The 22,867-nt window shown below is 36.9% G+C and overlaps 1 protein-coding gene across 4 annotated transcripts in view; it reads right to left on the reverse strand.

Annotated features, from left to right (window-relative positions):
* Positions 1 to 148: 148 nt before the first annotated feature.
* Positions 149 to 22,867, reverse strand: part of SCAF11 (SR-related CTD associated factor 11) — a 48,786-nt gene continuing 26,067 nt past the window's right edge. For 2 of the 4 annotated variants that reach the window (XM_085043779.1, XM_085043789.1), the window contains 11 exons: positions 21,069 to 21,166; positions 19,938 to 20,005; positions 19,242 to 19,297; positions 16,757 to 16,863; positions 15,729 to 15,818; positions 14,286 to 14,407; positions 8,965 to 11,472; positions 6,637 to 6,980; positions 3,969 to 4,187; positions 3,413 to 3,532; positions 149 to 3,015 (listed from right to left, as the gene is read on the reverse strand). In XM_085043779.1, coding sequence (XP_084899905.1) covers positions 2,887 to 3,015; positions 3,413 to 3,532; positions 3,969 to 4,187; positions 6,637 to 6,980; positions 8,965 to 11,472; positions 14,286 to 14,407; positions 15,729 to 15,818; positions 16,757 to 16,863; positions 19,242 to 19,297; positions 19,938 to 20,005; positions 21,069 to 21,166 — 3,861 coding nt within the window. In that variant the 3' untranslated portion in view covers positions 149 to 2,886. The remainder of the gene's footprint in view (positions 3,016 to 3,412; positions 3,533 to 3,968; positions 4,188 to 6,636; positions 6,981 to 8,964; positions 11,473 to 14,285; positions 14,408 to 15,728; positions 15,819 to 16,756; positions 16,864 to 19,241; positions 19,298 to 19,937; positions 20,006 to 21,068; positions 21,167 to 22,867) is intronic. The other 2 variants (XM_085043809.1, XM_085043799.1) reach the window with 2 other exon arrangements.

Genomic DNA, 22,867 nt, shown 5'->3' on the forward strand with positions numbered 1-22,867 from the left:
GTGAAGACTTGCAAATGAGATGTAAAGGAGGGGGAGCCCAGACAGCACAGGACAAGATAAATGCATGTGCGCAGAAGTAACTGGAGCTAGTTTGCTTTCCAAATCAAACCCCTTGAGCCAGAGTCATTTAAGACAAAACAATGCCAGCTTAGAGAAAAGAATTTATTGGAAACTGTTAAGCACTACACAAAACTAGATTGTAGAGTATTTTTTTCAGTAGACAGCACTCCAGCCTTACACTACATACACCGTACTGTGGACTTTGGACAGCCACTGTGCTCATAAGGTATATATTTAGGATGAGACATTGAAGCAGCATGCACAGTGAGACAAGTGAAGGAGTGCAAGGAAAACCCTTTTGATTTGCAAAAGTTCACAGAAGGTACAGCTTTGTCACTGTTTCCCACAAGGCAATTTGGACTGTAGGAATCACTACTACACCCTGGAGGCGTCAAGGGGGCTCAGCTCCCCACCTGTGCCCTCAGTGCTGGTGCATATTGGGACTTTCCAGTAGAAGGTGTTTCAATAAATAGAAATACAGCTTTCATCCTATTGTAACACAACCAGGACTCCAAGGCTGCTGTACTCCCCTCCTTGGGCAGCTGCACCATCAGAGACCTTGCTGCTTTTCAGGAGAAACAGGAGCAGAGTCTACAGATTAAGGCAATGCATTTCTTTAATTCAACATAGAAATTGTAACAAACCACATATTTTCTGATAAATTCTGAAGTATTTAATTGTAAAAAATAAAGTTACTGATCACATGCTACTCTATCTGCTATTCTTCATTAGGCTTTGAAATACAGTGGAGCATCACTATAGTCACTGCCCCAACAACGTGGCAGCCAGTGACAGCTTCTCTTCCACCCAGCAGCTGCAAAACAAGAAACTTATGACCCCTCCCTTCTCCCAGTTCAAATCCTCCTTTGTTTCCTTCCTCCCCCAATTTCCACCTTTATTCCAAAAGAGGAAAAAACCCCGTGAAACACTTATCTGACTCCTGAAAGGAGTTTTATAGCAAGGCTCAACTGTATAGACTAGAAAAAGATATAAAAAGTGATTAAATTCCAAAAACTCAGAGAAGGAAAATGTAATAAAGTACGCATGGCGTGATAAACCAGGATAGACATAGCAATTTGCTACATTTTTCAAAAAGTGCTAACCAGTTTTAGCTTAAAATAGTTCAAGAGCTCTTACAAATTGCTACCATAGTGTAAAACTGAGTATTTTGAAAAATCTTGAACCTGACTTGACTGTAGAAAATGTATTATATCTGTTTCTAATTTACATAGCATTTGTATTTAGGCACACAAAAATAAATATAGACAGTTAAATGCTTCATTAAGTCTGCAGAAAGTTACAGTTAAAACCAAGCAATCAACTGTTGTGACAAAGATCTCGTTTTTACACCTCTCACTCTCTACACCACACAGGTACAGGAGTGGCTATCCCTTACTTCATCCTCAGGCTTCTGCAAAAGTTACTTCCAGGGTGACACTGTTTTCTGCCAAAAACTGGTAATTTGAGAACTACTGGCTACAAAGAGGTAATTTCTCAGAAAACTCAACTGATACTTTCTGTTAAAATGTTTTATTCCTGCTTCTGGGCCAGCAGACTTGGGGCTGGAGCAGAAGCCAGGCTGGGCCAATGCCAAAGGCTGTTGTGGCATGGCAGGACTGAAGGGTTGGTGACAAGATTTCAGTAGCATTCTGTAAGAGGAAAGGACACAGAGTAAGACTCCTTTGAGAAGGATCTCAAGCTGTTCTTTCCCTAAGGAACACACAGTGACCTCAGTATTCCAGCAACCCTTCCTGCTGCTGCCTCAATAAAACTAGTTTTACCTTAGGTGTAAGCATTCCCCAGGGACAGTGACCCCACAGAATGCTTGTGGTACCTCTAATAGAGCCTCTCTCCAACGCTCAGGGAAGCAGGAAAATGCTTGGCTTCCAATGGCATAGGTTCACCAATACCAGTCTGGTGATCATGCCACAGTCCCTAATTAATGGAGAAAAGAATTATGCAGCTGAGATTCACACAACTGGCAGTCTCTGGTCAACTGGGAACCTAATGATAAATTCCAGCTTTCTAGATTTTACTAGAAGAAGAAACTTTTCTGTTTCTGAAGATCCACCTCTAGTGCACAAATTCCCTATTAGCTTAAGGGCATGACCTGAACTGAGGTTATCAGTGTGTGGTGATTGAGAGCTTTCAGCACACAAAAATTATTCAAGTAATCCCACTATCTTGAAACAAATTGAAAAACATCACAAACAATACCAAGCAGCGTAATTTTTATTTGGTGTTACAACAGCTGTGCAGCACCCATGCTTTTGGGCACCACGTTTTACTGTTTATGACTTTTCTTTTTGAAATCTAAACAGTCGTGTTCAGACAGCTCCATGTGCTTTTTTAATATACACATTGTGACCCCTGCATTCAGCCTGTCCAGTTAACACTAGAAATATTTGTCAAGGCAATTAATTATTTCATCTTTGCTACAATTAAGGAGCAATCAAAAGAAAAATTTTACTTTAATCTGACTGATCACATGTACATACCTGTTCCAAAGCCAACGTACTCAGAAGTTTCTAATTTAATGCACTCTTATTCAAGTCAAAATGCTGTACATCTAAGTATCCACACAATCGTACATTCCTAATGATTCTTCTTTACACCTTTATTCTTTTTAGACATCTGTTTTTAAAAAGGAATAAAGAAGTTGCCCTGCAGATCTGTATTTCTTTAGAACAAAACATTATACACTACCTTGAAAAATAATTTTATCAAAACCAAATTCAAATCACTGTCATGTACAATTTTCAGTTAACAGTTCACATTGAAATTGCACTTTGCAGATAGAATAAAACTAAAAAATGAAAACATATTCTATTTCCTTTCACAGGAGACTGCCTCTTCAGGATTTTTCTTCCGTGAATGCTTGTATTTGTCTACATATGCTTTCACTAGATTTGCCACTTTTGCAGAATTAACTTCTCCGCTCTTGCTATGACAAACCTACAACAGTTTAAAGAACAAAAACGTTTGAAACATTTCTGTTGATTTGCCACAGTTCCACATTATTTATTTCCCCCACACCCCTGATTTTTCCATCCCAGGCAGTACATATTTTAAAACTCCTAATACTTGCTGATTGCTTCCCCAAATACTTCTGAGTTCCCATTTAACTCTTCCACACAATAACCAAGTTCTGTTCTGAGAAGCCAAGGAAAACTCTTGTGGATAGAGAAGGACAAAAGGTATTTTTGCATTTCCCTCTTTCCCCTTTCCAGCAGCTAGGAGCTGTTCCCACAAGAACAAGAAACCCACCCCAAAGCCTGCCCCACAAGAACAAGAAATCCATCCCCAGCCTGCTGCTGAAATGTGTGCAGCTCCGATTACTGGACCAACTTACTTTATCGACAGCTTTCCGCACAATTTCTTTATATTCCTCCTTAGTGATATCTTTGTTTTGGTAGAAAGGTTTAATAGCAAGTTTGACCTCTTGTGCTGCTTTTTCTTGAATTAACAATTTCTGAAGAGAAAACAAACCTGAACATTATTTTTCACTGCCTATGAAACTTTATCAATCACAAATTAAAACTTTACAGGAAAAAGGTTGCTACAAAAGATTAGAAAACCACCCACCCACACACACTTCAGCTCTCATGGGAGCTGCCTGTGGTCTGCTAACAACAGAATGTTGTCCCACAGCAACTCAAGTAATATTTGCAATACTGCTGCTTTAAAGAAGACTACATTAAAAAGAGTCAGTTGCTAATATGTGTTCTATAGCTGCCACAAAAATATTACATACATGATGGTACAGAGTATATTCCACTGATGGTTTGTTGTCATCGCTTGCTGTCATTTAGTATATCAAAATGCATTTATATAAAAATTAAAATTTATGTTTTAATTTAAATATATAAGCAGTGTATCTATAAATATATGCTGAATTTTGAACTTGCCTGGTCCTTCTTTGAGCTATCTGCACTGGCTTCCACTGTTACACTTGCTTTGTTTTCTCCCAGTTTTACAGGTGCATTAGAGCTCTTCATGTGACCTGATGACGTTGCATTACCCGAATTTGGTCCCTGAACTGTTCCCATGTTTCCCAGGACTGCTGCTGGAGCAGGCAAGGCTGGAGCACTCATGCTGTTACTTACATGAGCAGCATTTGGAATACCCTGTTTTAAAAAGTTATCAGTAGTTAATACATCACTGTTTCATACAGCAACATGCCTTTTTAGGAATCTCAGCTGCTATAGAATGAGCACAACTACTACATGCTTTGGTTCATTACTTAATTTCCACATTGCCCATTATTATGGAAGGAACACACATTTACATTAGAGCTACTCAAAGAAAAAAAACCAAAAATAAAAGCTTGAGAAGTAAAGCATCTTCCATGTCACCACGGTGGCTACCAGATTCTAACTCTGGTCCCAGTAATAAAATACCCTGCAAACAGGCACACATGATGTTAGTAAAGGCGGAAGGGAGTTTATGGCTGCAGAATCATTCTAATTTACAGTAAACATTTTCTAAAAAAAAAAAAAAAAAAAAATCAGCACCTAAACACACATGCAAAAGGTACCTAAGACACACTTGCATTCCTGCATCATATTGATGCTGTTTTGAAAACAGCATTTTTCTTCTCTTCATGTTTGTTATCAGCTTGAACTTGCAAATGCATTTCAAATGTAAATACACAGACTAGAGATTGCTGGTTCAAGAACCAGGATCTGTTTTTCAGGAAAAGCCATTTTCTGGCCATTTCTAAATATCACTGAAAGGCCCTGCACATACTTGGGCATTGAGAAATTCAGTAGCTCTCAGATAGAGGCCATTTTTAGCAAAAGCCCAGAACATCCTCCTGACACGTTTCTGTCAGGCTACGCTAAACACTGCTTTTCTGCAGGTCATCACCATTACTCTTTACACATCTGCATTTACCCAGATGGAAAATAATGAAACAGGAATTTGAGCTCTTTGGAAAGGACAGAGAAATGGAGCTGTTATAATCAGCATACTAACGCTCAGTGTGCTCTCTTCATTTCCCTTTCAACAGGAAGGGACAGGTGGTGTCCTGCAGTATTCAGTCATTTCTATTGTGCTACCACTGAGGAATTGTTGAGTGAAAGCTCAAAGAAAAAGCAGCAGCAGCTTCCAAGAGCATTCAGGTTCACAGACACCATTCCACAAAAGCAGGTAAGAGCAACAAGTGTAACAGGGGCTTTACAACAAAGAACTGTGTTTTGTAAAAATACACAATCTTTACAGAAACATATTTATTGCTACATTAGATACTAACTTCAGAGGTCTGTAGCCCATGTTCTGGCTTCTTACATTTTTGGAGGTTAAACCTGCTGGATTTCCAGTTGTGAAAATATTTTAATTACAGACATGTGGCATTAATCAAATCAGCAAGCAATCTACCAGGATTTTAGTTCCAGCAGTACCTTGCTGGCTTACTTTTTTGTGTTAAGTTACTTCATATGGCTTGTAACCCCACCTAATATTTCCCACAGCACTTAACTCTCCTTCTTCTAAGTTAATAAATATGAACAGGTAACAACAGTGAAAAGTGAGACCAATGCAGGCCATTTATCAGCTCACTTCAAATCTTTAGAGATGATGCATAAAAACAGAGGGTTAGAAAGCATTTGTTCTAGAACATCACTTCTTCAACCTGGAATGCAGGGGGGAAAGCACTTTAGGTTAGAACAGGCAGCAGCAAAAGAAAAGCACAAACCCCAGTCAACTCCTAAAGAGCCCTTATCACAAATGCACCATTACATCTTCTTGCAAAGCCATGTATACTCCTCTAAGTTCATACACCTTTCCCTGATATAAAAGCTCTTAATATACACAGCTGGCTACAGAAGGAGCTCACATACACAAGAGTTGTTTTAAGATACCTTGAGAGTCATAAAACAAAGGTCTGACCTGCTCAAGTATGGCAGAGTCTTTTTGAAACTGGAGAAATAAAATGAGAGTTAGGTCTCAAACAGAGTATGCCAAACCAGGAGGATTGGGCAAGAAGGGGGAAGTAAAATACACCAAAAAGAACTCAGAAATTATTAATAAAAAGGTGCAAAAGATAAAACAAAACATAAAATGCATGTATGGGGAAGCCACTGAGATGGTGACAGCTGGAGAATGGAAGTGTGGAACAAATGGGTGCCATGCAGTACTTGGCAATTTTCCTCCGCTGATAGACCCCATGGGATGAAAATTGCAACACAGAAGTTTAGGTCACTTCCCACATGCTGTTAAAAGGGGATTCAAGCATTTCCTAAAATGCTTAAAAATCAGGTTTGGAAGGGGAAAATTTAGTTTTGGAAGCAGGTCACTTCTAATATAACAAATATAATGGACAACACTGATGAAATTTTTCAATGTTCCATTACCACAGAAACCCAGTTAGGATGTTGTATGTTACTATGTAAAAGCTACAGTCTCTGAACAACCCATATGCTTATCAATGCTTCCACTTCAAATTTGATGTGGGGTGGAAGAAAACAGGCAAGACAGAAAGAAACTGCAAGTATAAATTTATGGTATTCAAGATAAAGAATTCTTAACTGGTATTATTTCACCACTGCTCTTGCCATGGCTTCTGATAAAGCATACCTGCAATTGTCTTCCGTCTTGCTGTGAAGCAATGTAGTTGACTTGTTGAGATGGTGGGGGTGGAGGTGGAGGCGGAGGTAATCCCTGAGAAAGATTTGTGGGAGCAGCTACCTGTATGAGAGGCACTCCAGTAGGGAGATGCATGGGCATTGGAGGGTGCATGTTGAAAGGATTTCGTTGCATATTCATCAAGGGAGGATGGACACCCACTGGATATGGGAAGATATTCATAGGTTGGTGCTGTGCATTCACTTGTGGCATTACATTCATTTGTTGCTGCATCATATTTATTGGTAACTGAGAACCATCACTTTGCTGGTTGCCTTGGTCTTTGAGGTTTGGATCTGCCAAAAGGAAAACCAGATAGTATTTCAAGAAGAAATTCTGTGCATATATCTATAAAGCAAATCTATAAAGCAAAAGGAGAGTCAGGTGTCTAAACTCTTAAGGATGGATTATCAAAAAGCTTTCTATAATCTGAGTATTTTCAAGATACTGCGTTGTATTATTACATGGCACTCACCACCATACATATAATGAACCAAATGCTAGCTTCTAAGTTTAAGAAGTTCAGGGTATTATAGAAGCCTGCATTTTGAATTTCTCTACTTGTTCCCATAACACAGTCAATAAATTATTTCATCACAATGAAACAGCAATTTTTCACCAAAGAGCAGGAAGACAGCATAATTTATCCAGTTCTGCAGTTGCCAAAGGTTAGTCACACATTACCACATAAGTAAGTCTCTGCTCCTCTTTGCTTGATTTACAACACTCACTGTAAAGTCCTGGTTAAACACAGAAATACTCTGCTGGGATTTTTCACCCTGAGCAACAACTCTGAGTTGTTTAAAAACTCCACAGTGGTATAAGAGGTAAAACCTAGTAGTAAAAAATATCTCTTGGGGTAACAGGTAGCACTTCTTAAGTAAATTACTTTGATATCCCATCTTCTCTTCAATGGAAGCCAAAAAGGTAAAATCTAGATACAAGCTGCAAGCCTTCAAGATGTCAAGAAATTAGTTTGGAGAAAAAGTTTGATAGGCTATAATTTAGATGTCCTTCCTTAGAATCCACTCCTTGAGGAACCCTGTCATCTAATTCATAGAGATAGCAATTTAAGGCCTTATGCCTCAGCCCAAATCCTCATTTTTAAAGATCATTGGAAAACAGAATCACTGAGGCTGGAAGGGACCTATTGAGACTGTCTGGTCCAACCTCCCTGCTCAACAGGGTCAGCAAAAGCAGGTTGCCCTGGAGGACCATGTCATTCAGAGACATGTCATGATGGCAACCTAGCCTGTTTCATCCAGTTACGGGAGACTGTTGTACTACCCTCAGCTGAATTCAGGTTCCAAAAGTGAATAATAGCATGATTGTTCCTGAACTATATGAAAAAGTGTTTCAATCTCAAAATGCTTTCAGTTACAGGTTTGCTAAGTTTTCCCTGCAGCAAATTGAAAGGTGACCATGATGCCTCAAAACTATGAAGCCACTGATGCAGTTGTCTGAGCAGAGGGAGAAAACTGATGGCATGTGGGATGAAAATGCATGAAAATGAAAGGCAAAACCAGGCAAGACAGTGTGAAAGTGCAAAGTGTGGTTGTCTTCAGAAATGGATTTTATAGTTTTTGAATACAATTCACATCTATTTTTAAAGATTATTAATATATCAGGGCATCAATAATCTGTGGATGACTTCTTAGCTATATAGAATCAATCTCATCCACAGTTAACTTACTTTCTACCAAAAAGTTTATTTCTGTCACGGCAGTTGCCTTTTAGACATAAAAGCCCCTCAAAAATTAATTAAGACTTCTACTGAGGTTTTAAAAGAATTTTAATGCTGAAACACAGTAAAAGCACTGGTTTTGTATTTATAAATTTCCCTAGATCTTTTTCTAAAGCATTTAAAGAGGACTATGCTTATTTAGGAGCAAGCTAAACATCAACATAGTGCTTTGTCATCTCTAAATCTGCCATGTGGATCTGCACAGGCAAATTCATGTATTTTTGAAACTAATTAGCCTTTTTAAATTGTGCAGATGCTAAAAGTAATCACGAAGAAAATATGCTTTCTCTTCAGCCAAACTGATTTTCTTGAGCAGCACTCTTCTGATGCATAGTCCTTAAACCCGAATTTGGGCTTTATGCAAAACACAATAAATCACCAAACACCACCTTTACCACTCCATACTGCAAAAAGAGTATGGATTCACCCCGAATTATTTTAAAGAACTGATCAGCTTGAGCCAGGACAATGTGACTAGGATTTTGCTCAGCTACTGCATCTGTGACTAAGTTATTACATTCCAAAACCACTAATACCTTGTTCAGGTGTCTCCTCTTCTTGTCTCATTCCCCATCCAGACTGTGGGCTTGATGAATTGCGTCCCCTTCTCGAATAATAATTTTGCACATCAGCAGGTAAAGTCTTCCTCACAGCCCAGCTGGATGCAGATGTCCACCCAGACCTGTCAGCAGGCGTATCGAAAGAATGTTCTTGTTCATTCTTACGCTTGAACGGCTGCTGTTCTGAGAACCTTGACGCTTCATTCCCAGAACCATTTGAGTTCCCTGAGAGAGGTTTTCTGTTTTGCCAGTGATTTTCACTCTGGTCTCCATACATGAAACCACCTCGCCCACGCCCACCTCGCCCACGCTGACCTCTCCCTCGATTTGGAATCCAACCTGAACCAAAGTTTTTATTCCAAGACTGTCCTGCATTATCATGCCTGCCCTCTTCCCAATGTGGTTTCTCTCTCTCTCTGTTCCTGACTTCAGGAACAGAGTTTATCCTCTCCATTACCCAGTCTGGACAATCATTCCTCTGCTTGTCTGAAGAACCTTGATCATCATTGCTTTTTTCTGTATTGTCCTTCTCTTTAAGATTTTCATTCTGTTTCTCTTCATCACTTCTCCTATATCGATCATTTCCCCTGGGACTCCTCCAGCTGTCATTTGCCCATCTCTCTTTCCATCGAGGTGAATGACTTTCCTTCTCATTTCTAGAGTATGAAGAACCTTTATTTCTAGTCCTAGATCGTGATCTTGATCTAGATCGTGACCGTGACCTAGACGACCTCCTGTTTCTTCTTTCTCTGTCACGATCTCTTCTTTGATGATCTCTATCACTGCTTCGAGACCTAGATTTTCGCCTTGGAGGTGAATCCTTAGTTCTTGACCGAGATGATCTCCTGCTTTCCCTGACAGTTTCCCTTTTAGGAGATAGAGATGGTGTTTTTTTCTCATCTCTGAGTGTGTCTCTCTTTGGAGAACAAGATAAGGATCTCCTTCCCTCCCTCACAGTTACCTTCTTGGGTGATCGTGAGCTCCTGTCTCCAGTCGTTTCCCTTTTAGGGGATGGTGATTGAGATTTCCTGCCCTCTCTCCTAGAAGGAGACCAAGTTGTCGATGGAGAGTGAAATCTAGATCTTCTGGTTCGAGCCTTTTTCTCTTTTTTGAGCTCTGGCTGGCTCTCTCTTTCTTGACGAACAGTTTCATCTTTTTCATCAGAACCTGGTCCAGAGTTTCCCGCATCACAATGTAAGTTCATTTCTCCTTGCTCTGTACTTTCAGCTGGTGGTAACTGTTCAATCTTAGATTCATTTTGGTCACTGCAAAATGAGTCACAATCCATTGGTATCATTTCATTGTTATCTTCACCAAAATGTTTATCTTCAGCATTTACCTGGGGTGACTCTGAAGTTCCACCCTCTTCACTTTCTGAAATGGTGTTCTCCTTTAAGGGTTGTTCTGACGTACTGTCCATAGAAACACTGTGTATTAATGAATCTGATTCTTCATCTTGAACAGGTTTTGTATTTGCACAGTCTACTACTGGTTTTAGTTCAGTCTCTATATTATCTATTTCCATGGCTTCAGTGGTGTCTCTGGCAACATCAGGATGCTCAGGCAATTCACTTCTGGGGCTCTCTAATGGCTGATCTTTTTGAAAAGGTTCAAGATGTTCCAACAATTCATTTTCTGGACTAGCTACAGGTTGACCTACTTTTGTTGAAGTTTCCATATTCTCTATTAATTCTTTTTGAGGACTACATGATGCCTGATCAACTTTTTCAAAAGTTACGTGGTCGCATACATCATCTTTGGGACTAGCTACCATTTCCATTTGTTCAAGCGTATTTTCCCAATTGTCCCGATTGGCAAGATCTACATTTTTTTCAGTAACAACTTTTACTTCAAATTCCTGACTTTCACTTCCTACAGTTAGTACTGGGGGTTCTTGTAGAGAAAAACTTACATCTGCATTGACTGAATTTTCTTCATCTCTGTTACATTCTCCTGCAGTCTTCTCAATTTCTGCATGTTCACTAGAGCTTTCCAATCCGTTAGAAGATTCTGTTTCTACATTATTCTTCTGTGGAAGGCTTGCATTATTGCTTTCATTATCTGACTGATGGTCTTTATCTAAAGTTAGAACTGCTTCAGGTTCAGCAATGTCATCATCTTCCACTGAGCCACATGGTGATTTTTCAGAATGTGCAGAACTTCTCAGTTTCTTTTTAACTGCAGGTGTTTGTTGTTTAACTGCTCTTTTAGACTTGCGTTTTGGAGGAGCCTTCTCTGGTTCTGAATGAGTTCTATTCAGAGATGGGTTATTACTATCAGGGGCGCTGCAAGCAGAACTGCTTGATCGAGGGGAGCTCCGAGACTGACTCAGAGCCTCGTTTTTGCTGTTTCGTGCAGACCTTCTCGTAGGAGTAGTAGTAACTGATTTTCTCCTACTTCCTCTAGTGCCAGATGAACCAGAAGCTTCCTTTTTCTCCTCTCCTTCTTGGGTACATGCAACAGCATATCCATTGCCTAAAGATTCTAATAAAAACAGAACACATTAAGATTCAATAATAACCATTTATCTGAACATAAGTTATGAATCTCTCATATCACAAACTTGTAATTCTCTTTGTACATTATTTTCCATGCTTTTGCAACATGAAGTTATTTGTCTAATGTATTCATAAACAGATTTTATAAAAGTAAGATAGGAATAAGAAAAGTAAGCAAAAAAAGCCTCTTCTACCATTTACAACTTGATTAGCAGGAAAAAAAAAATCTATCACTGTATTAAATGCAAACAATCTCAGAGAATGAGCTCCATAACCACCTTGCTTGCCTATAAAAGAGCACAGGACTATAATCACGTCTTCTGACCTTCCTTGCAAACACAGAATAATTTGCCTGAACATGAAAAAAAAAAACAAACGCAAAACCTAGTGGGTTTGGGTTTTGCATGTCCAGTGAGATAATGAAAACCAACAACATCAATTGTACAGAAAATACCATGTATTTAAAAGAAAATAACATGATGGTAAAGAACTTCCAGAGGAATTTCAGGTGACTGACACCATTTCGGGTATCTACTCTAATGGTCTCACCAATCATTTTGTTACAAAGTGATTTTACAGTGGTTAACCAGCACATAGCAACAGGTGGCTATCTCAAACTAATTACATCTTGAAACCTATTAAAATAGCCAGGAAATCAATTCAGATGTTACGTGACATTACAAATTTTTAATATATGTGATAATTTTCTTCAAGGGAGTGGAAATCTTGCAATAATAAAAAAAAAATCCCAGCACAATACAAGTGGAATGTGGGAATCCTGGTAGAATTAAAAAGTGAATTATTTTTCTAGCACATTCAAAATCTACATGTGAAGCACAAACCCCCTTTTTAGCATGCCTTACTTCTTGTAAAATTTTAACAGAAAAGCTTCACAAGCTTTGGACTAGGACTAAATACAAGGCATTTCAGCTCACTGACTCTATTGAAAAATATTCTAATCACATAAAATTGCATAACACCAGCATAAATCATAGTGGTATTTGTAGACTCACTAATACATTTTCAGGTCAAATTAGTAAAAGAAGAGTATTTAATAGTAACAGAATATTAAAACTGCAGCAGCTACAGGGATGATTCAGGCACTACAGTTAGACGATCATCACTGATAATTGTATGCCTCCTTGCACAACCCCGGAAGCTACTGTCAGCTGTTACTCTGATGCAAAACTCTATACTTTAAGTGTGAGCAAAAGGTAAGGGGAATATAAAAAGAAAACAAAAAATGCTTACGCTATGATCTTTCAGGCACGATTTAGTAAGAAATGCAAGAACCAGTTTGCATCTTTTTCTGAATGTATCTGTTTTTTTCATTCTCCTTTTCTCCACCTTTTTAAAAAGTCAGCATCCTTTTATAGATATAAATATTTGCCATGCATCTCTAACCGTATTCAGGTTAGGTTTCTCTTTGTCTTTACCTTTTTTATGCGTATTGGCCTTTTACTCAGATGCTGTATAAAAACTGAACAGGGAAGGAACACTCAGTCAACAGAATGTGACCAAAATCCTCAAAGGACATCTTGATATTCACCATCCCCCTGGTTTTACTAGGAAATTTCAAGACTCTTACTTCCTGCATGCTCCTTTATCAGTAGAAAGTCTTCAAATAAAACCTGAAGATGACTTAAAACTCTGAATCTTAAAACACTGTAGTATGTTGGCACTAACCTTAAAAATTCAATCTGTCCACAGTACAAATATCAAAATTCTAATCAAGACAACTGACAAAATTTCTGTTCTAAGTATAATTTTTAAATGCTTCCAGTGCATCCTAACAAAAGAGCCTGACTAGAGAAGTAGAAAGGTAAGCCAAGCGGTATGAGCTAACATGGATACTACTAGAAGAAAACTAGTTAAGGATCAGTTACATTGCACTGCCAAACAGCAGAGACCTGAGGAAGCAACCTAACCATTTTTCACTGGGAAATGTGGAGGTGAAATACATACCTTTAAAAAGAATTTCAATGATCAAAGTAATTTTTTATGATCTTTCTAATAGTTAATTCCTTCCAGCAATTTACTGTCATACAATTTTTGTAAGCCAAGAAACCTAAATCCATGCTATCTCTTTGCCTACTAGTCAAGTGAAAGTGGTGTAATTCCTGGTTCAAAGAAGGTATTAACTCTAGCCTTAAAAAAACAGGAGTCCTTTGTTTCCACTTCGCTGAACTTGTGCAGCCTGTTGGAAGATAAACTACATTGTTGCTGAGTATGGAGACAGAGGCTGTTAAAGTCACTGGAGGAAGGCAATTCCTTCCATGTCTCACGTTCTGCTACTTCTCATCTTCTGCTACAGACAGACTCTGGTGCTCCAGTGTTTTTGCCCTGCAGAGCTTGTAGGCAAACTGAAAGAGATCCATACACTTCACTGCTTCCTGACTTATGTTCTTCTCTGTCAGACAACAGTTTGTTCCTCACACTGCACCATATACCTCTGAAATACATCATTCATAATGCATCAAAATAAGATTTATCCTTGAACAACGGGAAAAGAAGAAAGAAGAGCACAAATGGAAAAAAGTGTTGCAATTAGAAATGGAATTAAGTTAGATAAATACTTATTAATTTGAACTTCAAAAATTAAGTTATACCAGCCTTTGGGGTGGAGGATTCATGGTCTGTATTCCAATTTCAGAAATGAAGTAGCTGGCTTTGAAATAGTACCAAACTACATCAAAACAGGGCTATTTTTCCTCCCTGTTAAGTGTAACTATATGCTCTGTTTGATTTCTGATAAGCATAGTATAACAATACTCCACATGAGCTAGAAATAAAACTTACCAAAAAAAAGTTTACCAAAGTTTTCCAAAGGCCTGATATTTGTTGGAAGAACTCTCCCAGCCACTCCAGAAGAAGTGAGAAGAAAGGTCTCAGCTTCAGCTCCATAAGATATTAAAGGAACTCTGGAAATGCAAAAGCAGTAACATTAGTTATTTTAGCTGTTCGCATCAAGTTTTGGAAACAATGCACAATACCAAAACACATTAGGCAACTATAACCCTCCCAACTTCATCACAGTTGGAGAGAAACACAAAGCTGACAGTGAACAAAACCTTCTTTCTCATATTTAATTTCAAGCTCATTTTACTGCCTAATCTATTAAAACAGTTTGAACATGGTATGTTATTTTAAAGCAATATACATCTGGCTTTCTTTAAAGTCAAACATAGAGCAGTAATAGTGTACTCCAAAGTAGTAGGTTATACTACTGCAAATTAGAGTCTGAGTGCTGATTTAGAACTTCAGCAGAACACCAACCTTTTCTACAGAAAAATGAGAAATGGTCCACATGAGAATTTAGAAGAGGTTTTTTTTTCATATAAACAAAAGAAATAGATACTTATTCAGACTGCCTCAGCAAATCTTGGGCAAAACCAGAGTTTAGTTAGAGATCTACAATTTTTTCATTATCACTCAGTTGGAATGAAACTTCCCCTAAGAAAATGTACATGTAGAAAATTTAAATTTAGTATTTAAATTCTAGATGCAACTTTTTACTAAAATTAAAAAACTCTTCTCCTGCTATTTTAATTTTAGTCTTTGTTTTTATGCCAAAGAGAGTAAAGAGATATGTAGTGAAATTATTATCATGGAACCAATTTTTTACTGTGTTATTTCAAAATCAGTTATTTTTATGGTTCTGCTTTATATTCACGAAAACATCCTTAGGGCGTGTTTTAACACACATGTCCTCTCTGACAAAAAACCCCCATAAAATTATTTCATGCTCTCTGTTTCACTTGATACAACTCCTGTTAGCTCTTTCTAGATGCAAACAGAACTTTTTCATACATGATTACAGAAGAAGTGATAGAACCAACCCATGAAAGTAGGGTACAGAGTGATCTGGAGAATTAGAATCAAACTGATATTAAAGCAAACATAGTCTGGTATCTACCAACAGAAATAATTTTTAAAGCACATTGAATATTAGCTTCCAAATAGAAGATAAATTCAAACTCACATTTCTGTGAAAAAGTGACACATTAAGGTGCACAAGTCAGCAGACTTACTATGTTTGTCATGTCATACCAAAAAAGTATTAAGACATACAGAAAAGAATCTATTGACATAAAAATACCAATCAGCAAATACACAAAAATTTAAGTTTAATGCAAACACTATTTAGTTTCATGAAAATTATATTCTATCTAAAGAGCAATTTGCATTAATCAAACTCCAAACTTGAAGTATTAAGATGCACCATGAACCCAAAACACAGACCTTTCAACTCTAGCAATCACAGATGAACAGGACAATTCTAGCTCCTCTCTCTTCTGTCTGATCCCTGCATTGACTTCTGTGAATTCTGCACTGAAAGACAAATTTCATACAAGAAGATATAAAAAGTAACTTTGTGCTATGACAATTTTGTATGTCAGTAATTGCTTCTACCAATGACTTTTTAAATTTAACTATATTAGTTAAATTTCAACAGTCATGATTAAACTATGCACTGGTTATTGCTTAGAGGAAAAACACAGTCACAGTAAACATAAAAGAAGTCCTAAATAAATAAAGCAGATGGAATGGAAAACAGGAGATTAAATGTGTCTGCTGGGGAGGTGAAAGATGGAGAAACTTTGCATCATTGACAAATTAATTCTGTTGCATGCATGGCAAATAGTTTATCTTTTACAGACTGCCAAAAACATACATACACAGAACTTTTTTTTTTTTAATTAGGCCATATTATCCAAATAACATTCTTTTAGACTGTTCTTTTTCTTCCATCTATTCAATGAACAGATTTTTTTACACACCTGTCCTTGAGTATTAGGCTTAATTAAGTATTTTGCTTATTGTAAAATTGCTTCATGGATGTTTCAAGTATTCCTCTTGGAATCAAGGAATAACAAAGAAGATTGTTTCTGATACAAACCATGATATTTGCTGTTAATTGTTTTGTTAACTGCTGTTGTAATAACAGGGCTAAGCCTTTCCAATCCAAGGCTTCAATTCAGCAAGGAACTTAAACCAGAACTAAAAATAAAACTCTTATTAAATCAATGGGATTAAAATACTTAAGTGTGTGCTTCTGATGCTAAACACATAACAAATTGGGGTGTGCCCTTAACAGTACTCGTTTTGTGTTTGTGTTTATCCTTTAACTGCTCTTCATCAATGAATAAAAACCCTAGCAATCTTAAAAATATTTCATGGCAGTATATGTACAGGTAGGAGCAGAGGGAACTTCAGAATCTACAATACAGTAACCCATCTGTTTCTACAAAGCACTAGTACATACTAACCAGTCATTTCTACAGCTAAAAAATGATTCTTCACTGCTACCACCAGCCAGAAGTGTGCTGAAGAAATTAGTTCTGATGGACTCATTCCAGCAGGTCTGTCTTCTGGGCTACACAAAAAATAAATCATGAATTAAAGACACGCAAAATAAAATAATTAACAATAAATACATGAAGTTGCACTGAAATTAAATTAGGTCAGCAAGACTTTAGCTCATAGTAAGTAAACACCATAATAGCTCCATAGGTATATGCAGAGATTTGCAGTTACAGCAAACAAATTTTCTCTATTCAGTCTCTAAATTTTCAACACCTGCTCTTTGTAGATAAACTTCATATTTTATATAAAACAAAATCTTTAATGCTCCCCACAGACTTTATAAATAAGCCTGATCTTCACTCTTGCACAATCCTGCTACCTAATGCACCACAGTATGTACAGCTCGAGCACCTTCAGACCCCTGCACAGCAGTTCACCAAATGTTTTGTTTCAAGTAACAAGGAAACCTAATGAGTGTAGCTGGGATTCTCCTTTGCCTTCAGGTAGGATTACAAAATTGAAGATTGACTGGTGTGTCTGGTTACTGGGACCTCACACAGAGGCACAACACTCAGAACCCACTTTGTATTTCAAAACATACTGCCACCACCAGCAGCTATTGATGCTGCTAACAAGGCCCAGCCATGCACTGTGCTGGTCCATTGCTGTTTGCAGGCATGCAGGGAGCTCTGCTGCTGGGCACTGGGCTGGCTGCAGGGGAAAAACCAAAAAACAAACCCCAACAACAAACCAACAATAATCCTGCAGATATTCCTCCCACACTGACAAACTTACCTACACTAGTCCATTTTTGCTACAGCATCTAAAGGATTCATACCACCTCAAATCTGACTAAAACTTTCCTGTTCATTCCCTATGACTGGTATTTTAAAACAGAAATTTAGAATACTGCCATGATTTAATTTCAAAAAATGAAAAATAAACTTCATAATGAGATGTATATAAATACGTGTCTTAATATGCAGTTGTTACCCGTATGTTCCATCAAACTTCAGCAGAGAGAGCTGCTTTTGCTGGGAACATGCCCTATTTCATTAGAGTGCATATTTTAAGTTTTGCTTAAAAAACTGTTGGGTTCCAGTTTTATTTTCAGAATAATATAAATTTGGAACATTTGCCTTTTTCCCACCAATTAAAAAAGCTATCCAGATGTTCCACAAATGTCCTTATGAAGTGGTTGTTAGTACATCAGGGCTTTCTTTGAAATTCTTCTAAATTTTCAACATTTCTTGGACAACTGAGCCCTTTGTCTCCTCCTGAAGGTTTTTAATAGTTCTACTTTTGTTTATGCACTGGTTTTTGCAACAGGTATTATTTGAAGCACTGACACTATTAAACGCTTCACAATTAATCAGTGAAACGAAAACTGAAAGCACTCACCAACTAAGAAGTCAAAGAGGCTGACCTACCATTAAGCCCAAGCTTTCCAGTTCAAAACCACTTCAATGAAAGGTACCTTTAAGTTTACAGGGCAACAGAACCAAAATTTCCAAATACCTGACTTAGAAGGGGAAAACTGGAGCTAACAATATCCCTGACAACTTTGGTGTAATCAGCACCAAACAGAAGTGACAACACAGGCCATCAGCTACTGAAAATACAAGTGATGTGCCCCTATACTACATGAAACAAAGCCATAGGCAAAACAGGGACTTGAACATAGCTTTCCCTCCATGTTTTTAAACTTCAGGTAAGACAGAATAATGGCAAATGATGGCATTTACACTTCAGAATTAAATTTATGGCCTAACATTTTCATGCAAATTCATTTACAGATATACTTATGAGTAAGAGAGACTTGATCAAAAACTTGTGTCCCAGAGACACAAAGTATTTTTGAAAGGATGGATGGTAGAAATCAAACAAGAGAGCCTTTACAGCTCCTTATATATCTGGCATCTGATGAGCCTATGTTTATAGCCTAAGATTTGTGAACAAGAAACCTGGAAACAGAAACATTCTTTTCAGTTATCTCCCATTTAAAAAAAAAATCCAACTTGATAATGACTTTGGTGGATTCACATTAATTACTTGATTAATTTGATAATCAACTTATAGGTTGATTAGATCTATGTATTTTATTGAAAATAATGGAAACCTTCATATAGTGGTGCTTGGCTGACTGTTTGTAGCTGAAACCATCTTCATTTGGTGAAGATAGATGAAAACAGAGTTCAGGATCTTATAATGTAACATCCTAATCTAAATGAAAATATTTACCACCACAAAACTAAGTTTAATCTGAGAAAGAAGCTCATATAACCTAGCACTATATCTAATTGCTTCAAGACAAAAAGAGACAAAATAAGGTTTGAATCATACTAAAATTAACAAATAGAAGTTAACCTTAAAAATAAGTGGTAAGGTAGTCTTAAAACTGCTCTAATGAACGAAAAGATTTACAAATGTTTAATTATCAGAACCAACCTTGTTTATCTTCATAGACAAAGCTTTCTTGTTTTGTTTGTCATACAAAATATTACCTGTGGAACAAGGAACAAAACTGTGATGTTAACTTTAGCATATTAGTTCTTGATTGTTTGTCAAAATCATTAATGCAATGGGAGGATAACGAAATGTGTATCTTGAGTGCATTTACAATGTTTACATGCAAACTGAGTAAAATGAAAGTGCATGCGCCTTCACAATAGCTTTTTTCACACAAAGCAATTTTTACCTCTTCAGATATCTGCTTCATTTCCTAAGTTATGAACTGACTTAGCAAACAGTATCTATTGAATAAGCCCCTCAGAACAGCAACCACAAAATACAGCCAAGTGCTGCATGTGTCTGAACTCTTATCAGAAGACTTCTGCAAATAAAAGCTAATCATTAGCTGTTCCCCAGCTGTATGGTGCAGAAAATTAGTTGGGGCTGAAACCAAATCCATTTGACTTGTGACTGAAATTGAAGAGGCAGTTTTCCAGTAATATAAAAACAGGAGTTTCACATACTGCAATTCTTTTCTAGAAGTTCCACACTTCTACTACTTGGTATTTGGGTTTTATATACAAATGTAAGCAACTGAAAAAAAAATTAAATTGTATCATCAAGAAAAGATATTCTAGAGTTCCTGAATAAAACACAGCAATTCTGGCAAATGGAGGACAAATACCAACTTACTGTATTTTTTCTTCACAATTCTACTTAATTTTACGGTTAACAGCCCTCTGCCTGGACACGCAGCTCTTCTGCAAGATCAACAAAAGACATTTTAAAAAAGCTATTTCTAGGCACATCCAAACAAAATCTGCTCCTATTTTAAGGTGTTTTCATATTGTGCATATAAACCAAGTTCTAACTGCTATCAAAACATGAACTTGCATCACAAATATCATCTTCCATACATTAAAAGCCACAGGGCTTCAACAAGCTTACAGACATGAAAAAAAGGAAACCAATTTACGCAAAAATAAGTACCCTGTGTTAAACTGGAATGCTCAGCTTTGTTTGATTTCATGGCAACATGTGAAAGATGTTATAACTGCCTCCTTTTAAGAATATCAAAGTCTGTTGATTCAGAATGGTGAATTTTATTTTCTTATGAGTCAAAAAAGGTAATTTACCTCCAGTTATCTTTCCTGTAGTGAAGTCTGCTTCACATTAAACCTCAGTAACTCTCTATTTTCCATATATTCCATTAAACTGACTTTAGATAAGCACTATTTAGCAAAATTCATCTGTGCAATCCTAAGCTTCCCCTTATACAATGCAGCAAATGAGACAAGATAAAGTTTATCAAAACAGAAATGCTATTTCCATATAACAACAAATGTTCCCTCTCAAGCTTACTAGAATAAAATCAGCTCTTCACTGCAGCTATGTTTTACAGAAGAGGAACATCACCAATGCTTAAGATAACATGCAAGAAAAGTGGATGTTTGTTTAGATAAACAAAGAAAAATACTTATATTGTTAAAATTTTATCTAGCCACAAAACCTTACTTCAAATTAACATAATTTGTCAGAATTGCTTGCAAAATGCAACTTTCACAGAGCTCAATGCAAAAAGTACATTGGCCTTTATTTCTTCCTTGCTATTTTAAATATGGAAGTGGAAATTAGAGCAATGAAAGTAAAATTTAAGTAAATTTAAAGTAATTTAAGTAAAATTAAACTACCACTGGTGAAAACTAAGTTATTTTAAAATAAAAATAATTTTACAAAATTTTCAGGGTGTACAGTTTAAACCAGTTGATTTTATAAATTCTGACTATTCCAATTCAAATGCTTGAAAAAACATGGACAACCAACCTCACAAAACTTCTTATCTTCGCATGGCTATATGTTTTCTTATTGCAGGCACAGTTTTCCTCTTCTTCCTTCCTCCTTAACTGTTTTTTAACCTGAACCTGTATTGTAAAATAGAGTCAATCCAAAGTAGAATCTCATTATACATGGGCTTTAAATTACTACAAAGACTCTTAAGACACAGAAATTAAGCTCAAACAGAAGGACTAGAAAGCATTTCAAATCTCACTTTGACTTCACAGTTTGGAGATCCCTTTTTAATTTGTTTTTCATGAAATAGAAAAAATCTACACCTCGATATGTTATTGACAAGGCCTGAGATGCATGCTAAGTTCACAAGACCAAAAAAGCCCTGAACATTCAGACTGCCATGGTAAGTGTCTCAGAGCAATGAAATACTTTCCATTAAGAATCTATAAGCTAAATTTTTTAAAACTAAGTTGGTTGTTCAAAATACACAAGGTTCATCTTGGGAAAATGCTGAACTACCACTCAACTTAACATGCTTCCTCACAATTAAAACACACCCAATTTTCCTCTAGAGTAAAATAACTTACACATTTTATACAACGTTGAGTTTTTTCTACATCTCAAAAACACTGACAGCAATACAATTTTTATTTCACACTATCAAGTTTCTTCAATGGCTACATTGCAATTGTTTGCATTAGAAACTTTTTATTCCCTCATTCCCAAAACTTGGCTTTTTATGCAACTCCTTAAGGTATTAGCATTCTAATTCCAAGTATTACAAAGAAAAAGTTGCCAGTGTCCTGACAGCACCACTGATGATGCTGACCACTGTGTCTGCATATCTTGGTACATATTCCACCTATCCCTACTGCTCCAGTGGCTTTTTTCAGGGCAGGACATTGTTCTCTGCCCCCCTGTTTACACTGCAGTTCTGTGGACAGACAACTTTTCAAACTGTATTTTGATATAGCCTTTACACTCTTCCAAATGTAAACTTCAGTTTATCCTATTCTGACTTCCTTGATTTTTCAGAAATAAAGAAGACAAAATACATAAGCTTGGTTTTCTATGAGCAGGAAGCATCTGTGGTTGCCAGCATGGCTCCTTTACATGTGACTACCTGGGCCCCGAGAAGTACAAGAAACGAGTAGTGGAAGCCTGTTTTCTAAATGTCACAAAGTGCAAAACCAACAGCTTATGAACTACTTAAAAGCATATCTTCATCACAAAATTTCCCAATCGTACTCGGAATTATCAGCATCTTTCTATATACATTTCTCAGATCATCTCTCAGGAGAGTTTTTTTCCTACTTGATAAACCACTCTCCGCATCAGTATTTTTCAGAAGAATTGAAAGCTGAAAAAAGTTCAGAGATTTGGGTCGAACAACACTCGGCATTAATTGATTCCTCTTGCCTTCATGTGTTTTTGTCTGGGAATCAGAGGTTGTGAACATAGAAGATTCACCTCAGCAAAAAAAAAAAAAAGGCAATATTGCATGATAATTGGTATAGCAGTTGTTTACAAAACATAGTTTAAAAACATTTTGAGACCAATTACTATACATCTATTCTTGGATAAATCACAAACACTCAAAGACACTAGAAAGTAGCAACAGCAGCTTTATGATTATTATTACTATGGTAAATACTTGCATTGAAAAAAGAATTAAGAATAATTTCTAGCTTCAAATATGTAATGGAAACATTAAAGCAGTAATTACTTTGTTAGGAAAGCTTATTTAACACAACAGGTAAGAATAAAAGGCTGCAGCATAGCTTGGATGTTCCTATAACTGAAGCTAATTAAGAAAGTAAGTCTGGAACATA

This window comes from Lichenostomus cassidix, chromosome 1Aa (genome assembly GCF_008360975.1).
Source record: "Lichenostomus cassidix isolate B80296 chromosome 1Aa, HeHo_3.0, whole genome shotgun sequence".
NCBI lineage: Eukaryota > Metazoa > Chordata > Aves > Passeriformes > Meliphagidae > Lichenostomus > Lichenostomus cassidix.